At 43.1% G+C, this 27,731-nt stretch overlaps 1 protein-coding gene across 5 annotated transcripts in view; it reads left to right on the top strand.

The window, feature by feature from the left end:
- The window catches only part of LOC139465804 (microtubule-actin cross-linking factor 1, isoforms 6/7-like), a 142,667-nt gene extending 130,460 nt beyond the window's left edge, over positions 1-12,207 (top strand). For 2 of the 5 annotated variants that reach the window (XM_071247728.1, XM_071247727.1), the window contains exons 38-52: positions 2,243-2,402; positions 3,032-3,193; positions 3,516-3,641; positions 3,745-3,888; positions 4,435-4,623; positions 5,000-5,094; positions 5,520-5,652; positions 5,759-5,921; positions 6,459-6,562; positions 6,994-7,134; positions 7,248-7,271; positions 8,022-8,139; positions 8,859-9,029; positions 9,577-9,681; positions 11,043-12,207. In XM_071247728.1, coding sequence (XP_071103829.1) covers positions 2,243-2,402; positions 3,032-3,193; positions 3,516-3,641; positions 3,745-3,888; positions 4,435-4,623; positions 5,000-5,094; positions 5,520-5,652; positions 5,759-5,921; positions 6,459-6,562; positions 6,994-7,134; positions 7,248-7,271; positions 8,022-8,139; positions 8,859-9,029; positions 9,577-9,681; positions 11,043-11,401 — 2,194 coding nt within the window. In that variant the 3' untranslated portion in view covers positions 11,402-12,207. The remainder of the gene's footprint in view (positions 1-2,242; positions 2,403-3,031; positions 3,194-3,515; positions 3,642-3,744; positions 3,889-4,434; positions 4,624-4,999; positions 5,095-5,519; positions 5,653-5,758; positions 5,922-6,458; positions 6,563-6,993; positions 7,135-7,247; positions 7,272-8,021; positions 8,140-8,858; positions 9,030-9,576; positions 9,682-11,042) is intronic. The other 3 variants (XM_071247729.1, XM_071247731.1, XM_071247730.1) reach the window with 3 other exon arrangements.
- The last annotated feature ends 15,524 nt before the right edge of the window (positions 12,208-27,731 follow it).

Below are 27,731 nucleotides of genomic sequence, written 5' to 3'. Positions count from 1 at the left end.
CATTTTCTAGGACATTAACTGAGTGTGAACGGCTGAAGACACTTGTGCGGATCTCTTAATGATGCAGAAGAATGCCCTGTCAGAAGTTGTTAAATCATGACAGTGTCCAGGAAAGTCACTGTTCTTTTTCTGTCGTAAACAAATGGCGGGTCTTACTTTTAAGATCGTGTTTTTTTCATTCTTTTCAAAGTATTTTCAGACAAATTAGCCAAGGTGTTACAATATAATAAATATAAGAAATTTTGTTTATATTATACCTGTAACTGTGTGGTTACATTGAAACATGAATCTGAGCAATTTTAACAGACAAGCAAATCATATCATTTATATAAAATCATTAATGGTAGATTATTGTTTTAAAAATCTGGATTCTGTATTACTGAACATGTTAAATAAGATTTTGCGAACATTCGTATTTTACTGTTGTGCGGAATAATTAGATCTACACAATTACTCACAAATGGAAGAATTTTCAAAACGTACACACAAGGCGTGTGTGGTGACAGCAGAAACGCTTCTTTCATTTCCTGTGTGGCGACTATGCCGGTAGGAGTTATCTTCTCCTTGTCGTTGTGCGCTCAAGGCATGTGAACATTCCAATCAGGAATTTAGCTCTATACCTGTCGGGGTGATAAAACAAAAAACATCACATCGAGACAAACGGTCTTTTATGATTGATTATCGTCAAACTGGAAGCATTAAAACATTTCCTAGATGGAGAAAAAGTTTGTGATACTGCCAGGTCTTCTGTCCAACATCAATTACCAACTGTGAGGATTTACGCGACATATCACAGCGGACTGAAAGCTCGCATAATGCATAGTCACGTTGAAGCGTTCAAACCGCTTACTTACTTACTTACTTTGGAGATTTAAAGTGCGCTTTCCGACTGATGCGTATTTCGCACACGGGCCCGGCCAGGCCATTTAATCTGTCTCCGAAAGGGGTTTCTTTCAAACCGCTTCCATCCACGAATGTTTAATGCAAATCTAACACCTGATAATATATTTGGAGTTGATAAAACTTTACAATATAAAATAGACCCTGTATTGTTTCACAAACATGTCTGTTAACAGCTTATCTATAACGTAAGCACTTACGGATTAGTACCAAATGCTATTAGTTCAGCTGCCACCCGTCTGGGATGAAACTGCCGTCAAAACAACGCAGGTACATACAAAAGATCTGTCCACTTTAAAAAACGCCGCTCGTTTTACAACAAAGGAACGTGTCCATTGTTTACCTGAGCTTGTAAATCTCGTGCGTGACACAATTAACTCGACCGGGTGTCCGAATGCGTGTGTTGTTTTAAGTTAGACGAATACTCGCCTCTCGTCAGTGTCAATGGTATGTAAGGGATTCTGGGCTCTGTGTCCCACAAAGAAGTAATAGCAGATGGGTAGAACGCAGGAAATATGACGACCACAAGTAAACTGCTCCTGAGGAAAGACCTGTTTAGGATAAGGACCGAACATCATGTTGGGTGAGAGATATTGCCCCTTCACGTCGTTTCAGGACACAAATCATTGGTGAAAAATTGTTGATGTTACATGTTCGGAAAATTGACAGGCTACGTCACATTATTTAAATGGATTGTTTCCTAGGCATTTCTTAGAAGTTGACTGGTGAAAATGAAGACTCACTATATAGAATTGTTATCCGTAGAATGTGTCTAGTTTGTATTTTAAAGACACGTTCTAAGCGTGGTCACCATTCCGTTCATTCAGTAAACGGTTTGTCTTGTTTAAATATTCCTGATTTATTATGTAGTTTTGCGAGGCTTTGATGTGTACGCCGTGTTGCACATTTGTCGATGGGTATGACGCTTTGTTGCTGTAAACGTCAATTGAAGTAGCATATGGCTGTAGTACTGCATGTGGGACGTTCTGATCGAAAATGTTCTTTCAGAGGAGAAGGGATTTACACATTTGTTAACGTCTGGTCTGCCCACGGACAGACCAGCAGACGACATTGTAGACGGTCATTGGCGATTATTCAGACAATAACATATACGGAGCATGTTATGAACGATCACATCAATTGACTGTTATCAACGATCACAGCTTCAGACGATGTTATATACATTCAAAGCAACAGAGATGTTATATAGAGACCATCTTGGGAGGTCACGAGAGCGCCATATGTGGGAGAGTAGTTCTCAGGTTTTCCTTCAGAGAGTCGTATTAATATATTGGCTGCCTTCTTACCTTCCCCTTACTAACGTGTATGTCCTCTGTTACAGTCAGAACAAGCTGGACGAGGCACTGCTGACTTCAGGCCGCGTGTCTGACGCCATCCAGTCCCTGCTGGAATGGCTGCAGAAAGCAGAGGCCACCATCTCCGACGAGCAGCAAGTCCTAGGAGACCTGGACACAGTCCACATGCTGTATGAACAACACAGGGTGAGTCCACACACCATCAACCCACATACCTACCCAGTCTTTACCATAGCTCTGTAACCCCACGCTGAGTTTTACGCCACCTTTGGCAATCCAGCAATACCACAGAAAATGGGATTCACACATCGTACCCATGCGGGATTCGAACCAGGATCCCCGGCGTCACGTTGATCCCCAATGCCCCAATCCAAGGTCATGAAACTGGAATATCGCCGAGTGCAATCCCATTGGTACCTCCTGCACGATTGTAGGCAGTAATATTATTTGTGTTTAATGATAGTAATTCATGTTTTGGAGTAATTTATGTGGCAATAAATTTAAGATCGATTTGTTACAGTTTTGTATATGTCTATTTATTTACCTCGTTTATTGCTGTAATCGCTTCGCGATCATGTCACTATCACTTGTCGTGTTGATCGGGTTTTGATCAAACACAAAAAGACTGTGGCACGTTTACACAAAGCGGTGTTGGGGCTAGTACTGTCGTAAGGCTATGTTCGATCGCCAGGGCGCTGTTAACGTGACGTTTATGTTCTACATCTGCTTGAACAGCACTGCCCTTGTATCAAACTATATTCGACAATGTCTATGTATGAGCCTGGTGTTTTCACTGACAAGAACGTGTGTTGTAGGCGATACAGCAGGAGCTGGCAGCCCGGGAGACGACCGTGACGACGATGAAGACGGCGGGCAACATCCCTCGGTCGCAGGCGGAAGAGCTGGCTGAGTTGTGGGAGAGGGTCAACTACCTCAGTGACGTCCGAGACAACAAACTGAGGGATGCTCTCAAACTGGTAGGCTTTGGCTTCTAAAATCAGCACAACCAATCACAAGCCTCGTGAACTAATTATATGATCACTTTACAATTGTTTAAAGGAGTCCTGGACTCGTTCTAATGAGCTGTCCTAGCTATTTTGACTTAAGTTTCCCAAACACAACCCTTTTGCTGGTTAAAAATGTACAACATGTAACAGCCTATGATTACCTTAAACAAAGAAGCAGTGTCTAAGTTGGTCACATGATAATTGCAATAACTTAAACATGGACAAGTGTGGCCTCCGTGGTGGTATGGTTTACTTGGCCCGTATGTCATTAGATTATTATTGTTATCCTTAGGCTGAAGAGTTCCAGGACGTGGTTACCACGATGCGGGAGTTTCTGCCACAGGCTGAGTCAGCCCTTAAATTCAGGGCGTTACCCGAAGACGAGGTGGCCATCATACAGCTTATTGAAAGACATGAGGTGAGTAACGAGAATATACGGAACAAAGACGCAGTAGATACTGCATATAAGCACAATAGATGCTGAATATACCAACGTTACCCACGCGTGTTCGTCGTTGCAGAAGTTCCAAGAGGAGCTGCGGAACCACCAGGACACCGTCGACAAGATCAAGGCCCTCGCCGAGGAGATCCTTCAGGCTTGTCATCCAAACGCTGTCCGATTCGTCAAGTACTACCTCACTATAACCCAGACCAGATGGGACCAGGTAAGTCGCAGCTCGGAGATCACTGGTGACACATTTTTGACAGGATTACTTTATCGTTTATTATACACGACTCTGCACGAAGGTGGGCAAAATTCGAACAAGCGTATATTTGTGACATCATATTGTGTAATAGCCTTTTATTATCCACAAATAAATGCTTTTATGAACATCATACAATAACCCGTGAAGATTCCGGGGTAGAATAGGTCTTCAGCAACCCATGCTTGCCGTAAAAGGTGACTATGCTTCTCGTAAAAGGCGACTTACGGGATCGGGTGGTCAGGCTCGCTGACTTGGTTGATGCATGTCATCGATCCCAATTGCGTGGATCGATGCTCATGATATTAATCACTGGATTGTCTGGTCCAGACTCGACTATTTACAGACCGCTGTCATATAGCTGGAATATTGCATAGTGCGGCGTTAAACAACAAACCAACCAACTACTGCATGTTGACCAATACAGCTGTTAAACGTGATAAACAATTGGTAGGTACTTAGCACTGGAGATGTGTAGAGATGGTGATGAATGTGTTGCTGTTACAGTTGTTGCAGCGCGCCAAGGGTCGAGCCCAGAGGCTGCAGGATGCGCTGAGGAACATCCAAGGTAATGCGGCACTCCTGGAGGAGCTCTTGGCCTGGTTGACGGACGCCCAGGCTCTCCTGTCCACCAAGGAGAGAGACCCCATCCCAGATGATCTCAAGGTCGTTGAGACTCTGCTGAAGGAGCACCTGGTCAGTTGAACGATATAATCACACCTCCAAAAATACCTGTAGACTCTATTGTCTCATAAGGCCAATGCAGGAACATCTAACATAATCTCAGGTTGATAGAAAACTAGCACTTCGTCAGTGGAACAGCCATATCAACCTAAAGGTATTCCAAAAATATCTGTACAATCATCTTCCCGAGGCAAGGGCGTTTTATAGTCAGTTAACTCGGGATCGTTAGTCGCCGCTAACGGGCTCGGGTGGTCGGCATTGCTGACTTAGTTGATGCATGTCATAGTATCCCATTTGTCGGTTATTTGTTGTCGTGTAGTTGATTCGATATAGCGAATATACAGTGACTGCCTTGGATGAAGCTCACTGAATGATGTTGTCGTTGTAGGAGTTCCACGAAGAGGTGACCAGCAAAAACGCTGACGCAGAGAGACTGACCAAGCTGGTCAACAGTGAATCGAAAGCGAACAGACAGTATGGCAGGTAACAAGTTGACATAGCAGAAACAGACTATGCACCTGTTCTCGTCGTCAAGGTGTCATAGGTCACCTTGATCTACTTACACCTGGTTATGCCCTGTTTCACAATAGTCTGTTTTATTCACATTTTTACACACTTTTATTACGTGTAAAAAGGCATAAAAACATTTGATACGCTGTATTTGTGCCACGGCCCAATTAGTACTAATTTAGTTGTTTGAATATTTACATATTTTGTATATTAACTGCATTTATTTAAGATCTGAGGTCGAAAAAACAGGTTTTTTTCATTTCCGTGAGTACTTTAGAACGAAAGGGGGAAAATGCATTAAGATGTTTGTAGTATTTGAAAAAGGTCAGACTGAAAGGTGAGCTTGAAAGACGACTTTGTCAATGAGAATAGTACTGAATGACTCCCTTTATTGACAGCAACATGCGGCTGAATGAAGTGGATGGTTATAACCCGCGAGTGGCAGCACTACAGAGTAAATGGCGGACTGTGTGGCGGATGTCAGTAGACCGGAAGAAGAAGCTACAAGATGCGCACGACACACTTCTAGAGGTGATATGCCGATATTTATCTTATCATGGCTACTTGTGGGAGCTACTTGGACTGACACTTAACAAGTACTGTATCGTGTGTGTAACCATTTCATTCTTATTTACAGTTGGAAAGTTTTAAGAATTTCAACTTTGACCTCTGGAGACAGCGATACCTCAACTGGATCCAAGCAAAGAAGTTCCGAATCACGGACTTCTTCCGGCGGCAGGACAGGGACTGTGATGGGTGTGTGACGCGGGAGGAGTTTGTCACAGGGATGTTGAAGTCAAGTAGGTATTCCTTCGCGTGGCTCTGATTCAACAATTGTTCAAAACAGAATAGACCAGTGAAGATCCGGGTTAGAATAACTCTTCAGCAACCCATGCTTGTGGTAGGAGGCGACTGTTCTAATGGGATCGGGTGGTCAGACTTGCTGACTTGGTTGATGCATGGTATCTCAATTGCATTGATGCTCATGGTATCAATCACTAGATTTTCTGCTCCAGACTCGATTATTTACAGACCCCCGTCATATAGCTGGAATATTGCTGTGTGCGGTTTTAAACAACAAACAAACATATCAAAACAGAATACTCACTTGGAAACGCAATTTCCGAACATGTAAGATTTTTTCAATATTTTGAAAAACTATACCATTGTTTGTGAATGGACTGTTCTTTTCAGAAATGTTCGGTCGTCACGCCGTAGACCCGGGTTCGATTCCCGACATGGGTACAATGTGTGAAGCCCATTTCTGGTGTCCCCCGCCGTGATATTGCTGGAATATTTCTAAAAGCGGCTTTAAACCAAACTCACTCACTTTTCAGAATTCCCGACGAACAAAACGGAATTGAACGCTGTATTTGACATATTTGACAGAAGAAATTACATGGAATACAAGGAATTCATCGATGCGCTTAAACCAGAGAAGGTGAGTTGTTCGACCATGAACCTTGTGAGATATACCCAAACGTTCATAAATAAAATAAGTAGAAAGATCTAGACATAATTGTCACTGTAATTAACATCACACTAATTTGTATAGTTCCCGCGGCCATCCAGAGACTGAATAGTGTCTGGTCTTCGCTTAAAGCAAATGGAATCACACTATTAGCTGCAGGGGCACAAAGAGAATATAGCACCACGAGGAGACGATCGTAATCCTATGATGAAGAAATGGTGTTGCAATCACCTTAGCGCTAATATCACATTGTGTATATCGCTAATATCACTTTGTGTATATCGCTTTGAATATAGCTGACCTCAGCTTTGATCAATATTCTCAGTGATTTGCTCATGACTGGGCAGTTCTTCTGTCAGATATTTGCTCCATCTCCCTAAACTGTGACTTGTCACCTCCAGAATAAGTCCGCCAGGGCCAAGGCAGCCAACAGGTCCAAGTCTGACGTGGAGATGATACACGACGAGATCGAGAGAGAAGTGTCCTCATGTCAATGTCGCCATCAGTTCAGGGCCGAGTTCGTGGACGAAGGCAAATATAAGGTAGATAACTCTTGTTCCCAAATTGTCTCCCTTGATCGGTGTTTTTATTTCTTACGTGATGTCAGGCACTATTTTGTCTTTGTCGTTTCTTATATTTCAATTACATTTTTCAGTTTGGAGACTCTCAAAAACGTCGGGTAAGATTGAGTGGTTCCTTCACGTGATTTGTTTACTTGTTCACTATTCACATGTTGACTTTTTAGAAAGGGTCGTTTTGTCTGTGGTGATTTTTCTTTGGTTACTTTCCTGCGCTTTTTGATATAACAAAGACACGGAAGTTGTTGGACTTTATGCATGGTGTGGAACACAATTTTATCGCCCGCGGGACTATCTTTATCCAAAAGTTGAGACACGTTGGGATTTTGAAGTCATCTGCATATTTTGTCTTTTGTTGCAATCGATGTTTTACCGATCGGAAGTCATCTGCATTAATTTTCTTTTATTGTAATTGATCCTTTTTATCGATGCGAATTCTTGCTTGCATGGTATGGTCTCATAGTGGACTATCGGCTTTGTAGTCTATTACAAACCTAGCATGGTGCTTCATAGAGGAAATATATGTCACAGGACACGTTACAACACCTGGTGTCTAGATCCAGCTGTAGGGCGTCCTGGTATCTTAAATAAATATTTGAATTTTATCAGAGGGTGATATACGATAATAATGGATATAAAGCGTCACTTGTTTACCATAACAACAGAATGTGCCTGTTGAACGCGTGCTTCATGCGATAGTTAAGATGTATGACGTGCATTTTAAAAGAAATTAAAACTATGGATGGGTAAGCTGGATCAGGTAGCATACACCCCCTGATCAGAACACCAGGGTACTACCGGTATGCGTTATTAATGATGAACCGTCATCTGAGAACCGTTCAATGTTACAGTTCGGCGAGACGGAGAAGATCCGTTTGGTTCGTTTCCTCAACAGCTGCGTGATGGTCCGAGTGGGCGGAGGCTGGGTCACGCTGGAGGAGTTCCTGGAACAGAATGACCCCTGTCGAGGTAAGTGTCATGGAGTTGTCTGCCCCTGGTTGAATTCTCCTTCCCTTCCGTCAGATCCTCACCCTCCTCAAATTAACACGAATACAAGGATTCCGTGAAAATTATTGTTCATTTACGTTTTATATAATTTGCAACATCGCATGTGACAGAGAAAGTTCATCAATTAATTTCCATTGTATCACGCAGGACCGTTAAGTAATGACTGAAAAAACCAATGTGATTATATTGCTATTTTTTACAGGGCATGTCTATATAACGTTGTATACAGCTTTTATTCACCCATTGTTGACTATTTGCATGATACAGTTAATATAGAGTAGTGACCGATCGGGCAGCTTGTAATACATGCACCTTGAGTTGAAACGGTCATTAATAAAATATATGCGATGTGACACGCTGTAGTGGGTCCACGAATCGTAGTTCGTCCGATATGTTTGTTGCATGTTTTTCGACAGCTAATATAAGATAACAATTGTCATCGTTTTGGAGGTGTTTAATTTTGTTTGGAGCTAACTCGTTTTACTCATTTTACTCACAAGTGTATATATTTAATTTTTGCTTTAAGCGTTGAAACCCATCATGCTAATACTCATTGGTTGGATGGACATAACTGATTGGTAATGTGCTGCTTCGTGTGTTTTGCTTTTTCCGTCAGTAATGTCTGCTTCTTATGTCCAAGTTTATGTTTCATCCCGTGACTAATCTGGTTACTTCCACAGCAAGGGGGCGTTCAAATTATGATCTCAGGGACACCCTTTTACTTCCCGACGGGTCAACTCCTAACACGTACGGCCGGAGGGGTAGCACCCCCGGGCGGAGCATTTCACCCTTTCCCACAGGGGTGAGGCGACGTCAAAACGACACGGGATACGCGTCATCAAATTCGTCAGGTACACGCAGTGTGATTGGCTGGTGCTGAGCATGCGTACTCAGTGGTTGCTGTGAATTTTTCCTACGTGTGATTTGGTCTTTAAGTCATATCATTCTCGGTAGCGGATTTCCGATAATATGGTGAATTCTAGGTGATGAGTTTCGGGTCTACAGATAACCACATATGTCCAAGCCGACTTATATCATATGTTAATCTGAATAATATGTAGATAATATTCTAGCATCCTTAACAAGCATGTCCAGTGTTTTTTACTAACTAATTATACATACAATACAACCAACGGTGTATATAACTATGTGTATAACTATAAATATAGCATGCTTATACCATCCAATTATTTATTGCCATGTAAAGCGATATTATTATCAGTATATTATTATCCCAATACCCAAGCTTCTCCATAAATACGCATGCCTATATATATACTGTTTGTTTCAGGACACGTTGATACACGTGAGTTTAGTAGCGTTAGGTTGACTTCTTACATGGCTCACGCGTGTTTTATGACGTCACATTGTCACGTGTGTTCACAATTGCTCTTTCAGCCGGAAGTTCAGCAGATTCGTCATTGCGGCGCAGTAGAATTACTTCCTCTATGGTGAACCTATCTAATGCTAACGGTTCTCTTCTTAACAAAAACCCAGAGTTTGGTAGGTTTGAGTAGTGTAGTAGAACTGTGTCGTCCGTGGCAGCGATTATTGTCTGTGTATAATTCATTGTCGTACATAATTCAGAATGTGCTTACATAATTGTAAATCACCCTATCATCTGTCATAAACTTAGGACCAATTACATTGGTACCTCGTTTACTTGAAGTATTGGGAATATATATCATGTTGTTCGAGGCAAGCAATGTACTGTTACGAGACCTTGGTGTCCCTACGGGTTCTGTCTCCACCGCTCCAACGCAATGCCGTTGTGCTCTAGGGGGACTTAGGAAGAGTTTTCAGCAACCCATGCTTGTCGTAAGAGGCGAACGGAATCGCTGATTCATCGTTATGTAAATCACTGGAATATGCAGTCCTTATTCGATTATTTATTGAGCGCATCACATTGCTGGAATATTTCTGAGTGGGCCTTATGCCTTACACCTTGGTGACCCAGGGTTAGAAGTTCCCAGCAACTTGTACCTGTTGTAAGAGGCGAGTCATTCGATTGCGGCATCAAACAATAGACAACGTTCTTTGTTGAATAAACTTATTACCGAAGATGTGAATAGCTAAGGACTAGGGGGTAAAGGAGAATATATTGAACAATGATCGTTGCCTATAGAAAAAGTAGTACATTTAGTGATTTTCACTGGAAGCTGTTGACAATGTTTTAATTTCACCCCCTGAGTGTGTGTGTTCACGTGTTTTTATGTGATTAGAATTCCATTTGCAGTTGCGTAATAGAAGTTAGAATTACTAAAAAGCGCTAGTGCGTCATTTGTGCATTAACCATTCAGCATGGTGGTATCACGTTGTAGATATATCCAGAAACATAATTATTTCAGCTGAAATGCTACCCTTACATTGTTATATATTGTATTTTTGATGTCAGATAAGTACATATAAATTGCGACACGTGAAGATCAGAGATAAAATAGGTCTTCAACGACCCATGCTTGCCGTAAGAGGCGACGATGTTTGTCGTAAGAGGACTAACGGGATCGGGTTGTCAGGCTCGCTGACTTGGTTGATGCACGGCATCGTATCCTAATTGCTTATATCGATGCTCATGACATCAATCACTGGATTGCCTGGTCCAGATCCTATTATTTACAGACCGCCATCATATAGCTGGAATATTCCCGAGCGCGGCCTTAAGCAACGAACAAACATATAAATTACAAATTTAAACAGTGTTTGGTCTGCTGAAACAGCTCGGTTAATTTTTGCAACTAATTGGTCTGACTTTGTCATTTGGACACTAAGTTAGCATTGTTTATTTAACTTGTAAAACATTCCCTCTTTGACTGAGAGAAACTCCGATATCGGCGATGGACACTGTACGTAGTTTTCTGTTTCAGGTTCAACAGGGAGTCTCAGTCGCTCGAAACGTCTCAGTACTTCATCTTCTAGTATAGCATCTAATCAGGGTGGAGGACGCAGCACGCGCACCCCCACCCCCGGACAGACACCCAGTAACCGCAGACATTCAGGCGTGTACGGCACGCCCAGATCAACCACACCCACACCCTCAGTTGCCTTCGGGTCAACGCGGCCAAGGTCAAGGCCGACAACCCCCACAACCTTTTCCCCTCGTTCATCGTCTACGCCTCAGCGACCCGGAAGTGTTACCCCTACGAAGTCCATGGGTCGCACGAGACGACTTCCGACGACACCAAAGACACCAACAACACCTAGTACCCCGACAAGATTTAAATGAAACATTCTATTAGTGCAAACGGACCATAAACCAGTAGCTTCCACAATGTATTTACCCCAGGGATCTTCTTGTGCGATCTTTGACCACGCTGCATAACGTGAGGTCAAGGTTACAGTGTTTGATCTGACAAATCGCTGTCATCGGCTCAGTACGTCCAATCAGAATCCTCGTTACGTGTGGAGAGCAATAGTGCGCTTTGTAACAAGGAATTGGTGCTCTGTGTTGTAATTCGTGGGAGTTGTGCCTTGCAATAAGTAATGCATATTTTAAGAATGGGTGTTGATGCACGGAGAGTGACGTTTTTGAGACGTGTGTTGTGCGAGGAGCAATGAGATCTGAGAATTTGTCTCATATTTTATACAGCAATGTGTAAGTTATGGCAAGAGTAACCATTTATGTTCATACATTCCATTATGAATCCCATTATATATTCATAGCGCGTTACACTTCAAATCAAAATTTTTATGAGATTATTAATATCATGTTGTTAGTTACGTTATCATTTTAGACTTTTTACGTATTAAATAATCATGTTTTTATTAGGGGAATCTGGGAATATGTAACAATATTAACTGGACTTTGGTCAAACGCTTGTGAAATACGTCATATAAACTGCGTTCTACGTCATCAAATGTTGCATAAACCTTAAAGTGTCTATTTTTATCTGCAATCGTATATTTCCCGCCATGTAGCATTGAACAAATGAGAGTAAAAGACACACTGAATATGGGAGGGGAGTGTTTAATATCATGTATAGATTTATTACCACATGTAAGTATGAAAGCATATTAAAATATGTAAACATTGTTGTGTTTGTATATCTTTGTACACCTTAAAACAAAGGGCACATCGCTCAACGCCGTTGTTGCGAGGCGTTCTGCTCCAGGATCCGAGGATGGTTCAACCTCGCTGTGTCCTCACCCGAAATGTTGTTATAGTGGATTATAGGGGATTAAGAGACACAGAACACTTAATCGCTTGGTATAGTCTGTGTCATTAAAGTGAACCCTCTTCTGAGGGTGAACTCTGTTCAATTCTGTGTTCTGTGTCTAACTGTTTTTTGATGATAATAGGTGAACAGTTTTTTCATGTACATGAATAAATGCATAGGGATGATTAAAAATATAGCTGAGTGATCGATGTCAACCTTGGAAGTGTATAAAATGGCATTTGCAAGTCATACTGCCATAACAAAAGGCTAATGCTCAAGTTAATGTTCGATTTGTTGCTAACTCCCAAGGTGGACAGAACTTAATTTTCAACGGACACAGACTCCGAATTAAGAACAGAAAAACACCACCATACAATGACGTTTCTGCAGGAAGGACTGTCCGGCGACAATCAACGCTGCATACATTTTCTGAATCTGACAGATAGTAATTTTCTCTATATAAGACATGCAACAGACTATAGGTAATCCCCCTTTTGTTACCCACTTTACCACGGCTGACTACACAGGTGAGGGCACAGTGAGGTTCCCCCGCGGATAGGTGGATCGAATCCCATTATGGACCCTGGTCCGTCCGCATCATACTCGTAATCGCGGCCTGTCACTTTTCCTCAAAAAGATTACATATTCCGTGATACACGTATATTACTTAAAAGAAGTTAATGAAAACCCAATTACTACTCAGAAGATTACTACTCACTCGACTTCTTTTGTGTAATATATATACAGTAAACTACGGTTATAACGAACTACGGTTATAACGAACTAAAATAGTAGTCCCTTCGAGTTCGTTATAACCGTAGTTAACTGTATTTAACAATCCTTTCACCTCCCGATCATACACCCGGACTATCGAGGAGGGTTGATGTAGCGTACAAAATACTCTATGTATATGTTGAGCTTGACTCCACTTGGTTTGAAGCTCTCAGATAAACAATCGCCGAATTCATTCTGAAAATAATGCAGCTGAAATACACGAAAGGGGTCAAATGTTATACTTGGGATAACACTTTCTTAGTAAAGTACAGATTCTAGTACTCGTGGGGTCGAGGCATAACCGGGATTCGAACCCACACTCCCAGAGTGCAGCTGTACTTCGACGGAGTTATTAGCAAATAGCAGTGTACGCTTATCGCGAGCTTTCAACCAGCTTTTGATTCATCAGAACAGTGGTATGAAACTACAATGTTAGCAATGATTCCAAGTTATGTACATAACTGCGACCTTGTCGTGGCCACAGGTTGATATTGTGCCACGACTAACTTGTACTGACGTGCAATCAGCCAGATGACGCACTACCCGATCCGGGTTTCATATAGCGTAATCAGAGTTGCGTCCCTTTGGCACGCCATAAACCTATGATTTTGGGTTCGAATCACGTTATCTTGGTTTGTCAGCATCATACCCGTGCTCGTGGGTTTCACCGAAGTGATAAACGTCTAAGACCCGCATCACTTCGGGCTTTCCTCCTACATTAGTGATTTAATGTCGCATCGGTATTATTTCAGCCTTAAAGCGACGATCCTCCCACATTAAGCTGATACGCCTTGATATAACTGGAATGCTGTTCAAAGCCAACTCACTCATACACTCGTGTATCGTACTTCTCATGGCAAATTTCCGAGACATAATGTCATAGTTTAAATCATATTTCCGTTGTAGACGCTATTCTTTCCGTGTTTATTTTATTCTTTATTTTATTCTTATTAAGTATTGGTACAGCTGAACTCGAATGGACCCGAGGAAAAGAACTTAACCGACAGCAGATAGTAGATGCCCAAATGTCATCCACAACACTTAGGAATCATAGGTTTCTGGCGTGCCCAAGGGACGCAACTCCACACAGCGAATCGCAGCGCCTTAGACGACTGGGCCACACGCGCCCCCTTACCTGATGACAGTAAATTATGGATCGCCCTAATATACAGTATACATATATTTTCCAATTAGTTCTTGTCTCCCCCTGACGATTCGGGTTAGCATTGGTCTTCAGCAACCCATGCTTGTCATGAGGTAAGAGGCAACTAACGTGATCGGGTGGTCAGGCTCGCTGACTTGGTTGATGCATGTCATCGTATCCCAATTGCGTAGATCGATGCTCATGATGTTAATCACTGGCTTGTCTGGTCCAGATTGGATTATTTACATACCTGCCTCATATACATGTAGCCCTGTGCGGCGTTAAAAAACAAACAAGTAAACATCCATCCACAAACAAACAATATAACCAACAAACATCAATCTGACGCCCATCATCTGTACCACTTTAAGCCTCAAACCAATGATAAGAACACTTAACTATCGCACACACTACTGAACACAAGCAGACACACCAACTTGATGACGAATGTCTGTATCGTCGTGCTTAACCGTGAAAATGCACCATGTGAGATCCAGTAAACCCTAACATTCTCAGCGTCCTTGAATATTTGCCCAATGAAGCGTTTGCACAACTCGCAGCCTCGCCTCAACAGCGCGGAAGATGACGTCACACGCACGGCTGAACACAAGCAAAGACGAGGTGGTGCTTTTGTTGTTTGTTTACGCATGTGGAACGTTTGGTTGTCGTAGTTGAACTCACTGACCGTGTCCAAGAAGCTGACTTCAATATAACCACAACATGGGGAGTATTGTGGGAATCAGCAAATCGGCCTCAGGACTTACTCTTTCTCACTTTTACAATCAGAAACAAACGTTTGACTATACATTTATTCACCAATGTAGCTGTATTCAACAAACCCAACCTTCGACTGACTAAACAACAGAGAACAGTCACGACTGACTTCAGTTCCTGAGGACCGCCTCCGTGGTCTAGTGGTAGAGCGTCCGCCCGGAGAGCGGAAGGTACAGGGTTAGATCCCCGGCCGCGTCATACCAAAAGACGCCAGACGTTAAAATGTTGTACTTGTTGTTACCTTGTCTGGCGCTCGGCATTAAGGGACTAAACAAGGTCTGGATGGCTCGGAGTCAGTATACTGTGTCTGAGTGGGGTATTCATGTTAAACTGTGGCATGGTATCTCAATGAGCTAGCACTTTAAATCGGCACCAGTCCGGACTTGTACAAGAAGCCACACAGCATGCACGTCACTATATAAGTGCAATAATCTTGGATGCGACGTTAAACCCAATTTCATCTCACCTCAGTTTCTGACACATCTACTGGTTTGCGGCGCCCACACCCGCCCACAGCAGGTATTGTCTGTATCAAGCATATGTACATATGTTAACGAAAGGCTGTGAAAAAATATTTCGTGAAATCCCTGAACAGTTCAGAAATTTCATGAAAACCCCGCTTTGGTCAGTGATTTCACGTAATACTTAAAATATTCAGGGATTTCAGGAATTCACTGAATGGTGGTTCAGTCGTCTAAGGCGCCGCGATTCGCTTTGCAGAGTTGCGTTACTTTGGGCACGCCAGAAACCTATGATTGTGGGTTCGAATCCCGGATCGCCACGATTATATTTCTAGGTTTGTCAGCACCATACCCGTGCTCGTGGGTTTCACCGAAGTGATAGACGTCTGAGGTCATATCAACAAATCAACGAGATCTGGCTACAGATCAGAAGTCATCAGGTAGGCGAGGTAAAAGCCGGTCTCCCAACTGACTTGTATCGTGGTCTGGCTACCAGCTAATGGGCGGGTGCTGGAACGTGAAAGGATGGTCAACAGACTGTAATTCTCCAAACTCTATTCTACCTCTTCGGGCATTGGTATAACAGAGACTCATTCCAGTAGCAACGGCGTTATAGCAGTGGAAGGGTAATAATCGTACTCGGTTACACAGACTTGCCCCCGGGGATCCGGTGGAGTAGGCTTTCTAATAATAGACATATAATGTAAATAATAGGGACAATTCATATGAAGGGATATTATGGCTGTCACTTACTCACAGATCAACTGGGTGTAATTAACACGTATAAGTGTGTTAGCTTCCCCTGAAAATTCATCAAGAAATGTTTGTGCTGATGAATTGTATGACACTTTACGTTCACAGGTACATGCTTATCGTGATATGTCATATATCTGTGGGGACTTTTAAAGTCGATGTGGCGATGAGACTAACTATACAGAAGGCACTGACAGTCTCCAAAATAGACATGTAATTGACTTTACCCAGAACAATAATGGTATCCTGTGTATTGTCTTCTTAATTAGCGCAAATGTCTGCATACTGAATGGGCGTAAGTCATTGAAAAATGACTTTACATTTCTATCCAAACAGGATATGTCTTTGGTGGATTATTGTTTTGTACCTTATGAATGTCTAGATAATCTTCGACCGCCTCCTTGGTCTAGTGGTACAGCGTAAAGTACCGGGCTAGATCCCCGGCTGCGTCATTCCAAAAGACGTTAAAAGATGGTTCTAGTTGTTACTGTCTGGCGCTCGGCATCAAGGGGCTAAAGCAAGGACCGGTCGGCTCGGAGTCAGTATTCATGTTAAATTGCAGCATGGTATTTCAGTGAGCTGGCACTATAAATCGGCATTAGTCCGGACTAGTACAAGCAGCCGACACACACGCACGCGCACACACACACACACACACACACACACACACACACACGTACATGCAATCTTGGACGCGACGTTATAGAAATAGTCAATCAGGCTGCGTGTGTTGGCAACATAGATGGAGAGGCCCTGCTCAAGTTAGACCGCTCTATGGAATAGACGTCTTGGTGAGGCTGCTTGCGGTAGTGGGAGTGAAATGGATTCTACGGAATGTAATGATAAACTAATACCAGGTGATTTCCTACAGTTAGAGGATGTAGAAGAAATGTTGAGAGGTGTAATATACAAACTTGAAAATTCAGTTCAAGCACTGTAAGCACACAATCCGCACATTGTAAGTCACAGTTCGCTAATTGTAAACAAACAGTCCCCACATTGTAAACACACAATCCGCACACTGTAAGTCACAGTTAGCTAATTGTAAACAAACAGTCCCCACATTGTAAACACACAATCCGCACACTGTAACCAAACAATCCCCACATTGTAAGCACACAATCCGCACATTGTAACCAAACAATCCCCACATTGTAAGCACACAATCCGCACATTGTAAGTCACAGTTCGCTAATTGTAAACAAACAGTCCCCACATTGTAAACACACAATCCGCACATTGCTAGCGCACAATCCGCACATTGCTAGCGCACAATCCGCACACTGTAAGTACACAGTCCGCACATTGTAAGCAAACAATCCGTACATTGTACGTACACAGTCCGTACATTGTAACCAAACAATCCACATATTGTACGCACACAATCTGCACATTGTAACCAAACAGCCCCCACATTGTAAGCACACAGTCCGCACATTGTAAGTACACAGTCCGCTTATTGTAAGTACACAATCCGCACATTGTAAGTACACAGTCCGCACATTGTAAGTACACAGTCCGCACATTGTAAGCACACAATCCGCACACTGTAAGTACACAGTCCGCTTATTGTAAGCACACAATCCGCACATTGTAAGCACACAGTCCGCTTATTGTAAGCACACAGTCCGCACATTGTAAGCACACAGTCCGCACATTGTAAGTACACAGTCCGCACATTGTAAGCACACAGTCCGCACATTGTAAGCACATAGTCCGCACATTGTAACCAAACAGTCCGCACATTGTAAGCACACAGTCCGCTTATTGTAAGCACATAATCCGCACATTGTAAGCACACAGTCCGCACATTGTAAGCACACAGTCCGCACATTGTAAGTACACAGTCCGCACATTGTAAGCACACAATCCGCACATTGTAAGCACACAGTCCGCACATTGTAAGTACACAGTCCGCACATTGTAAGTACACAGTCCGCACATTGTAAGTACACAGTCCGCACATTGTAAGCACACAGTCCGCTTATTGTAAGCACACAGTCCACACATTGTGAGCACACAGTCCGCTTATTGTAAGCACACAGTCCACACATTGTGAGTACACAGTCCGCTTATTGTAAGCACACAATCCGCACATTGTAAGCACACAGTCCGCACATTGTAAGAACACAATCCGTACATTGTAAGCACACAGTCCGCACATTGTAAGTACACAGTCCGCACATTGTAAGTACACGGTCCGCACATTGTAAGCACACAATCCGCTTATTGTAAGCACACAGTCCGCACATTGTAAGCACACAGTCCGCTTATTGTAAGTACACAGTCTGCACATTGTAAGTACACAGTCCGCACATTGTAAGTACACAGTCCGCACATTGTAAGTACACAGTCCGCACATTGTAAGTACACAGTCCGCTTATTGTAAGTACACAGTCCGCACATTGTAAGCACACAGTCCGCTTATTGTAAGTTCACAGTCCGCACATTGCGAGTACACAGTCCGCACATTGTAAGCACACAGTCCGCACATTGTAAGTACACAGTCTGCACATTGTAAGCACACAGTCCGCTTATTGTAAGAACACAATCATAACATTGTAAGAACACAATCTGCACAATGTAAGCACACAGTGTAACCTCACAATCCGCACACTGTAAACACACATTCCGCACAATGTAAACACACAGTCCGCACATTGTAACCAAACAGTCTGCACACTGTAAACAAACAGTCCGCACATTGTAAGCACACAGTCCGCACATTGTAAGTACACAGTCCGCTTATTGTTACTAAACAGTCCGCAAATTGAAAGCACACAATCCGCTTATTGTAAGTTCACAGTCCGCACATTGTGAGTACACAGTCCGCACATTGTAAGCACACAGTCCGCACACTGTAAGTACACAGTCCGCTTATTGTAAGTACACAGTCCGCACATTGTTAGTACACAGTCCGCACATTGTAAGTACACAGTCCGCAGATTGTAACCAAACAGTCCGCACATTGTAAGTACACAGTCCGTTTATTGTAAGTTCACAGTCCGCACATTGTAAGTACACAGTCCGCACATTGTAAGTACACAATCCGCACTTTGTAAGTACACAGTCCGCTTATTGTAAGCACACAATCCGCACATTGTAAGCACACAGTCCGCACATTGTAAGCACACAGTCCGCACATTGTAAGTACACAATCTGCACATTGTAAGTACACAGTCCGCACATTGTAAGTACACAGTCCGCTTATTGTAAGCACACAATCCGCACAATGTAAGTACACAATCCGCACATTGTAAGCACACAGTCCGCACATTGTAAGTACACAGTCCGCACATTGTAAGTACACAGTCCGCACATTGTAAGCACACAGTCCGCTTATTGTAAGCACACAGTCCGCACATTGTAAGTACACAGTCCGCACATTGTAAGCACACAGTCCGCTTATTGTTACTAAATAGTCCGCAAATTGAAAGCACACAATCCGCTTATTGTAAGTTCACAGTCCGCACATTGTGAGTACACAGTCCGCACATTGTAAGCACACAGTCCGCACACTGTAAGTACACAGTCCGCTTATTGTAAGTACACAGTCCGCACATTGTTAGTACACAGTCCGCACATTGTAAGTACACAGTCCGCAGATTGTAACCAAACAGTCCGCACATTGTAAGTACACAGTCCGTTTATTGTAAGTTCACAGTCCGCACATTGTAAGTACACAGTCCGCACATTGTAAGTACACAATCCGCACTTTGTAAGTACACAGTCCGCTTATTGTAAGCACACAATCCGCACATTGTAAGCACACAGTCCGCACATTGTAAGCACACAGTCCGCACATTGTAAGTACACAATCTGCACATTGTAAGTACACAGTCCGCACATTGTAAGTACACAGTCGGCTTATTGTAAGCACACAATCCGCACAATGTAAGTACACAATCCGCACATTGTAAGCACACAGTCCGCACATTGTAAGTACACAGTCCGCACATTGTAAGTACACAGTCCGCACATTGTAAGCACACAGTCCGCTTATTGTAAGCACACAGTCCGCACATTGTAAGTACACAGTCCGCACATTGTAAGTACACAGTCCGCACATTGTAAGTACATAATCCGCACACTGTAAGCACACAGTCCGCACAATGTAAACACACAGTCCGCACATTGTAACCAAACAGTCTGCACACTGTAAACAAACAGACCGCACATTGTAAGCACACAGTCCGCACATTGTAAGTACACAGTCCGCTTATTGTTACCAAACAGTCCGCACATTGTAAGTACACAATCCGCACATTGTAAGTACACAGTCCGCTTATTGTAAGCACACAATCCTCACATTGTAAGCACACAGTCCGCACATTGTAAGTACACAGTCCGCACATTGTAAGTACACAGTCTGCACATTGTAAGCACACAGTCCGCTTATTGTAAGAACACAATCATAACATTGTAAGAACACAATCTGCACCATGTAAGCACACAGTGTAACCTCACAATTCGCACACTGTAAACACACATTCCGCACAATGTAAACACACAGTCTGCACATTGTAACCAAACAGTCTGCACACTGTAAACAAACAGTCCGCACATTGTAAGCACACAGTCCGCACATTGTAAGTACACAGTCCGCTTATTGTTACTAAACAGTCCGCAAATTGAAAGCACACAATCCGCTTATTGTAAGCACACAATCCGCACATTGTAAGTACACAATCCGCACAATGTAAGCACACAGTGTAACCTCACAATACGCACACTGGGAGCACACCGTCCGCACATGTAATCAAACAGTCCGCACATTGTAAGTACACAGTCTGCACATTGTAACCAAACAATCCGCACATTGCAACCACTGAATCCACATAATGTAACCAAACAATCAACACTAGGTATAACAGAGACTCATTCAAGTAGCAACGGCGTTATAGCAGTGGAAGGGTAATAATCGTACTCGGTTACACAGACTTGCCCCCGGGGATCCGGAGGAGTAGGCTGCCTAATAAGAGACATATGATGTAAATAATAGGGACAATGCATATGAAGGGATATTATGGCTGTCACTTACTCACAGATCAACTGGGTGTAATTAACACGTATATATATGTGTGCTAGCTTCCCCCCTAAAAATTCATCAAGAAATGTCTGTGCTGATGAATTGTATGACACTTTACGTTCACAGGTACATGCTTATCGTGATATGTCATATATCTGTGGAGACTTTTAAAGTCGATGTGGCGATGAGACTATCTATACAGAAGGCATTGACAGTCTCCAAAATAGACATGTAATTGACTTTACCCAGAACAATAATGGTATCCTGTGTATTGTCTTCTTAATTAGCGCAAATGTCTGCATACTGAATGGGCGTAAGTCATTGAAAAATGACTTTACATTTCTATCCAAACAGGATATGTCTTTGGTGGATTATTGTTTTGTACCTTATGAATGTCTAGATAATCTTCGACCGCCTCCTTGGTCTAGTGGTACAGCGTAAAGTACCGGGCTAGATCCCCGGCTGCGTCATTCCAAAAGACGTTAAAAGATGGTTCTAGTTGTTACTGTCTGGCGCTCGGCATCAAGGGGCTAAAGCAAGGACCGGTCGGCTCGGAGTCAGTATTCATGTTAAATTGCAGCATGGTATTTCAGTGAGCTGGCACTATAAATCGGCATTAGTCCGGACTAGTACAAGCAGCCCACACACACGCACACCCACACAAACACACACACACACGTACATGCAATCTTGGACGCGACGTTATAGAAATAGTCAATCAGGCTGCGTGTGTTGGCAACATAGATGGAGAGGCCCTGCTCAAGTTAGACCGCTCTATGGAATAGACGTCTTGGTGAGGCTGCTTGCGGTAGTGGGAGTGAAATGGATTCTACGGAATGTAATGATAAACTAATACCAGGTGATTTCCTACAGTCAGAGGATGTAAAAGAAATGTTGAGAGGTGTAATATACAAACTTGAAAATTCAGTTCAAGCACTGTAAGCACACAATCCGCACATTGTAAGTCACAGTTCGCTAATTGTAAACAAACAGTCCCCACATTGTAAACACACAATCCGCACACTGTAAGTCACAGTTAGCTAATTGTAAACAAACAGTCCCCACATTGTAAACACACAATCCGCACACTGTAACCAAACAATCCCCACATTGTAAGCACACAATCCGCACATTGTAACCAAACAATCCCCACATTGTAAGCACACAATCCGCACATTGTAAGTCACAGTTCGCTAATTGTAAACAAACAGTCCCCACATTGTAAACACACAATCCGCACATTGCTAGCGCACAATCCGCACATTGCTAGCGCACAATCCGCACACTGTAAGTACACAGTCCGCACATTGTAAGCAAACAATCCGTACATTGTACGTACACAGTCCGTACATTGTAACCAAACAATCCACATATTGTACGCACACAATCTGCACATTGTAACCAAACAGCCCCCACATTGTAAGCACACAGTCCGCACATTGTAAGTACACAGTCCGCTTATTGTAAGTACACAATCCGCACATTGTAAGTACACAGTCCGCACATTGTAAGTACACAGTCCGCACATTGTAAGCACACAATCCGCACACTGTAAGTACACAGTCCGCTTATTGTAAGCACACAATCCGCACATTGTAAGCACACAGTCCGCTTATTGTAAGCACACAGTCCGCACATTGTAAGCACACAGTCCGCACATTGTAAGTACACAGTCCGCACATTGTAAGCACACAGTCCGCACATTGTAAGCACATAGTCCGCACATTGTAACCAAACAGTCCGCACATTGTAAGCACACAGTCCGCTTATTGTAAGCACATAATCCGCACATTGTAAGCACACAGTCCGCACATTGTAAGCACACAGTCTGCACATTGTAAGTACACAGTCCGCATATTGTAAGCACACAATCCGCACATTGTAAGCACACAGTCCGCACATTGTAAGTACACAGTCCGCACATTGTAAGTACACAGTCCGCACATTGTAAGTACACAGTCCGCACATTGTAAGCACACAGTCCGCTTATTGTAAGCACACAGTCCACACATTGTGAGCACACAGTCCGCTTATTGTAAGCACACAGTCCACACATTGTGAGTACACAGTCCGCTTATTGTAAGCACACAATCCGCACATTGTAAGCACACAGTCCGCACATTGTAAGAACACAATCCGTACATTGTAAGCACACAGTCCGCACATTGTAAGTACACAGTCCGCACATTGTAAGTACACGGTCCGCACATTGTAAGCACACAATCCGCTTATTGTAAGCACACAGTCCGCACATTGTAAGCACACAGTCCGCTTATTGTAAGTACACAGTCTGCACATTGTAAGTACACAGTCCGCACATTGTAAGTACACAGTCCGCACATTGTAAGTACACAGTCCGCACATTGTAAGTACACAGTCCGCTTATTGTAAGTACACAGTCCGCACATTGTAAGTACACAGTCCGCACATTGTAAGTTCACAGTCCGCACATTGCGAGTACACAGTCCGCACATTGTAAGCACACAGTCCGCACATTGTAAGTACACAGTCTGCACATTGTAAGCACACAGTCCGCTTATTGTAAGAACACAATCATAACATTGTAAGAACACAATCTGCACAATGTAAGCACACAGTGTAACCTCACAATCCGCACACTGTAAACACACATTCCGCACAATGTAAACACACAGTCCGCACATTGTAACCAAACAGTCTGCACACTGTAAACAAACAGTCCGCACATTGTAAGCACACAGTCCGCACATTGTAAGTACACAGTCCGCTTATTGTTACTAAACAGTCCGCAAATTGAAAGCACACAATCCGCTTATTGTAAGTTCACAGTCCGCACATTGTGAGTACACAGTCCGCACATTGTAAGCACACAGTCCGCACACTGTAAGTACACAGTCCGCTTATTGTAAGTACACAGTCCGCACATTGTTAGTACACAGTCCGCACATTGTAAGTACACAGTCCGCAGATTGTAACCAAACAGTCCGCACATTGTAAGTACACAGTCCGTTTATTGTAAGTTCACAGTCCGCACATTGTAAGTACACAGTCCGCACATTGTAAGTACACAATCCGCACTTTGTAAGTACACAGTCCGCTTATTGTAAGCACACAATCCGCACATTGTAAGCACACAGTCCGCACATTGTAAGCACACAGTCCGCACATTGTAAGTACACAATCTGCACATTGTAAGTACACAGTCCGCACATTGTAAGTACACAGTCCGCTTATTGTAAGCACACAATCCGCACAATGTAAGTACACAATCCGCACATTGTAAGCACACAGTCCGCACATTGTAAGTACACAGTCCGCACATTATAAGTACACAGTCCGCACATTGTAAGCACACAGTCCGCTTATTGTAAGCACACAGTCCGCACATTGTAAGTACACAGTCCGCACATTGTAAGTACACAGTCCGCTTATTGTTACTAAACAGTCCGCAAATTGAAAGCACACAATCCGCTTATTGTAAGTTCACAGTCCGCACATTGTGAGTACACAGTCCGCACATTGTAAGCACACAGTCCGCACACTGTAAGTACACAGTCCGCTTATTGTAAGTACACAGTCCGCACATTGTTAGTACACAGTCCGCACATTGTAAGTACACAGTCCGTAGATTGTAACCAAACAGTCCGCACATTGTAAGTACACAGTCCGTTTATTGTAAGTTCACAGTCCGCACATTGTAAGTACACAGTCCGCACATTGTAAGTACACAATCCGCACTTTGTAAGTACACAGTCCGCTTATTGTAAGCACACAATCCGCACATTGTAAGCACACAGTCCGCACATTGTAAGCACACAGTCTGCACATTGTAAGTACACAATCTGCACATTGTTAGTACACAGTCCGCACATTGTAAGTACACAGTCGGCTTATTGTAAGCACACAATCCGCACAATGTAAGTACACAATCCGCACATTGTAAGCACACAGTCCGCACATTGTAAGTACACAGTCCGCACATTGTAAGTACACAGTCCGCACATTGTAAGCACACAGTCCGCTTATTGTAAGCACACAGTCCGCACATTGTAAGTACACAGTCCGCACATTGTAAGTACACAGTCCGCACATTGTAAGTACACAATCCGCACACTGTAAGCACACAGTCCGCACAATGTAAACACACAGTCCGCACATTGTAACCAAACAGTCTGCACACTGTAAACAAACAGACCGCACATTGTAAGCACACAGTCCGCACATTGTAAGTACACAGTCCGCTTATTGTTACCAAACAGTCCGCACATTGTAAGTACACAATCCGCACATTGTAAGTACACAGTCCGCTTATTGTAAGCACACAATCCTCACATTGTAAGCACACAGTCCGCACATTGTAAGTACACAGTCCGCACATTGTAAGTACACAGTCTGCACATTGTAAGCACACAGTCCGCTTATTGTAAGAACACAATCATAACATTGTAAGAACACAATCTGCACCATGTAAGCACACAGTGTAACCTCACAATTCGCACACTGTAAACACACATTCCGCACAATGTAAACACACAGTCCGCACATTGTAACCAAACAGTCTGCACACTGTAAACAAACAGTCCGCACATTGTAAGCACACAGTCCGCACATTGTAAGTACACAGTCCGCTTATTGTTACTAAACAGTCCGCAAATTGAAAGCACACAATCCGCTTATTGTAAGCACACAATCCGCACATTGTAAGTACACAATCCGCACAATGTAAGCACACAGTGTAACCTCACAATACGCACACTGGGAGCACACCGTCCGCACATGTAATCAAACAGTCCGCACATTGTAAGTACACAGTCTGCACATTGTAACCAAACAATCCGCACATTGCAACCACTGAATCCACATAATGTAACCAAACAATCAACACTAGGTATAACAGAGACTCATTCAAGTAGCAACGGCGTTATAGCAGTGGAAGGGTAATAATCGTACTCGGTTACACAGACTTGCCCCCGGGGATCCGGAGGAGTAGGCTGCCTAATAAGAGACATATGATGTAAATAATAGGGACAATGCATATGAAGGGATATTATGGCTGTCACTTACTCACAGATCAACTGGGTGTAATTAACACGTATATATATGTGTGCTAGCTTCCCCCCTAAAAATTCATCAAGAAATGTCTGTGCTGATGAATTGTATGACACTTTACGTTCACAGGTACATGCTTATCGTGATATGTCATATATCTGTGGAGACTTTTAAAGTCGATGTGGCGATGAGACTATCTATACAGAAGGCATTGACAGTCTCCAAAATAGACATGTAATTGACTTTACCCAGAACAATAATGGTATCCTGTGTATTGTCTTCTTAATTAGCGCAAATGTCTGCATACTGAATGGGCGTAAGTCATTGAAAAATGACTTTACATTTCTATCCAAACAGGATATGTCTTTGGTGGATTATTGTTTTGTACCTTATGAATGTCTAGATAATCTTCGACCGCCTCCTTGGTCTAGTGGTACAGCGTAAAGTACCGGGCTAGATCCCCGGCTGCGTCATTCCAAAAGACGTTAAAAGATGGTTCTAGTTGTTACTGTCTGGCGCTCGGCATCAAGGGGCTAAAGCAAGGACCGGTCGGCTCGGAGTCAGTATTCATGTTAAATTGCAGCATGGTATTTCAGTGAGCTGGCACTATAAATCGGCATTAGTCCGGACTAGTACAAGCAGCCCACACACACGCACACCCACACAAACACACACACACACGTACATGCAATCTTGGACGCGACGTTATAGAAATAGTCAATCAGGCTGCGTGTGTTGGCAACATAGATTGAGAGGCCCTGCTCAAGTTAGACAACTCTATGGAATAGACGTCTTGGTGAGGCTGCTTGCGGCAGTGGCAGTGAAATGGATTCTACGGAATGTCATGATAAACTAATACCAGGTGATTTCCTACAGTCCGAGGATGTAAAAGAAATGTTGAGAGGTGTAATAAACAAACTTGAAAATTCAGTTCAAGCACTGGAAGCACACAATCCGCACATTGTAAGTCACAGTTCGCTAATTGTAACCAAACAGTCCCTTCATTGTAAGCGCACAATCCGCACATTGTAAGTACACAATCCGCACATTGTAAGTACACAGTCCGCACATTGTAAGTACACAATCCGCACATTGTAAGTCACAGTTCGCTAATTGTAACCAAACAATCCCCACATTGTAAGCACACAGTCCGCACATTGTAAGTACACAGTCCGCACATTGTAAGTACACAGTCCGCACATTGTAAGTACACAATCCGCACATTGTAAGTCACAGTTCGCTAATTGTAACCAAACAATCTGCACATTGTAAGCACACAGTCCGCACATTGTAAGTACACAGTCCGCACATTGTAAGTACACAATCCGCACATTATAAGTACACAATCCGCTTATTGTAAGCACACAATCCGCACATTGTAAGCACACAGTCCGCACATTGTAAGCACACAGTCCGCACATTGTAACCAAACAGTC

Source organism: Haliotis cracherodii, unplaced genomic scaffold, assembly GCF_022045235.1.
Source record: "Haliotis cracherodii isolate W230 unplaced genomic scaffold, xgHalCrac1.p SCAF_18, whole genome shotgun sequence".
NCBI classification, from domain to species: domain Eukaryota; kingdom Metazoa; phylum Mollusca; class Gastropoda; order Lepetellida; family Haliotidae; genus Haliotis; species Haliotis cracherodii.
This window is presented reverse-complemented; position numbering and strand designations above follow the sequence as displayed.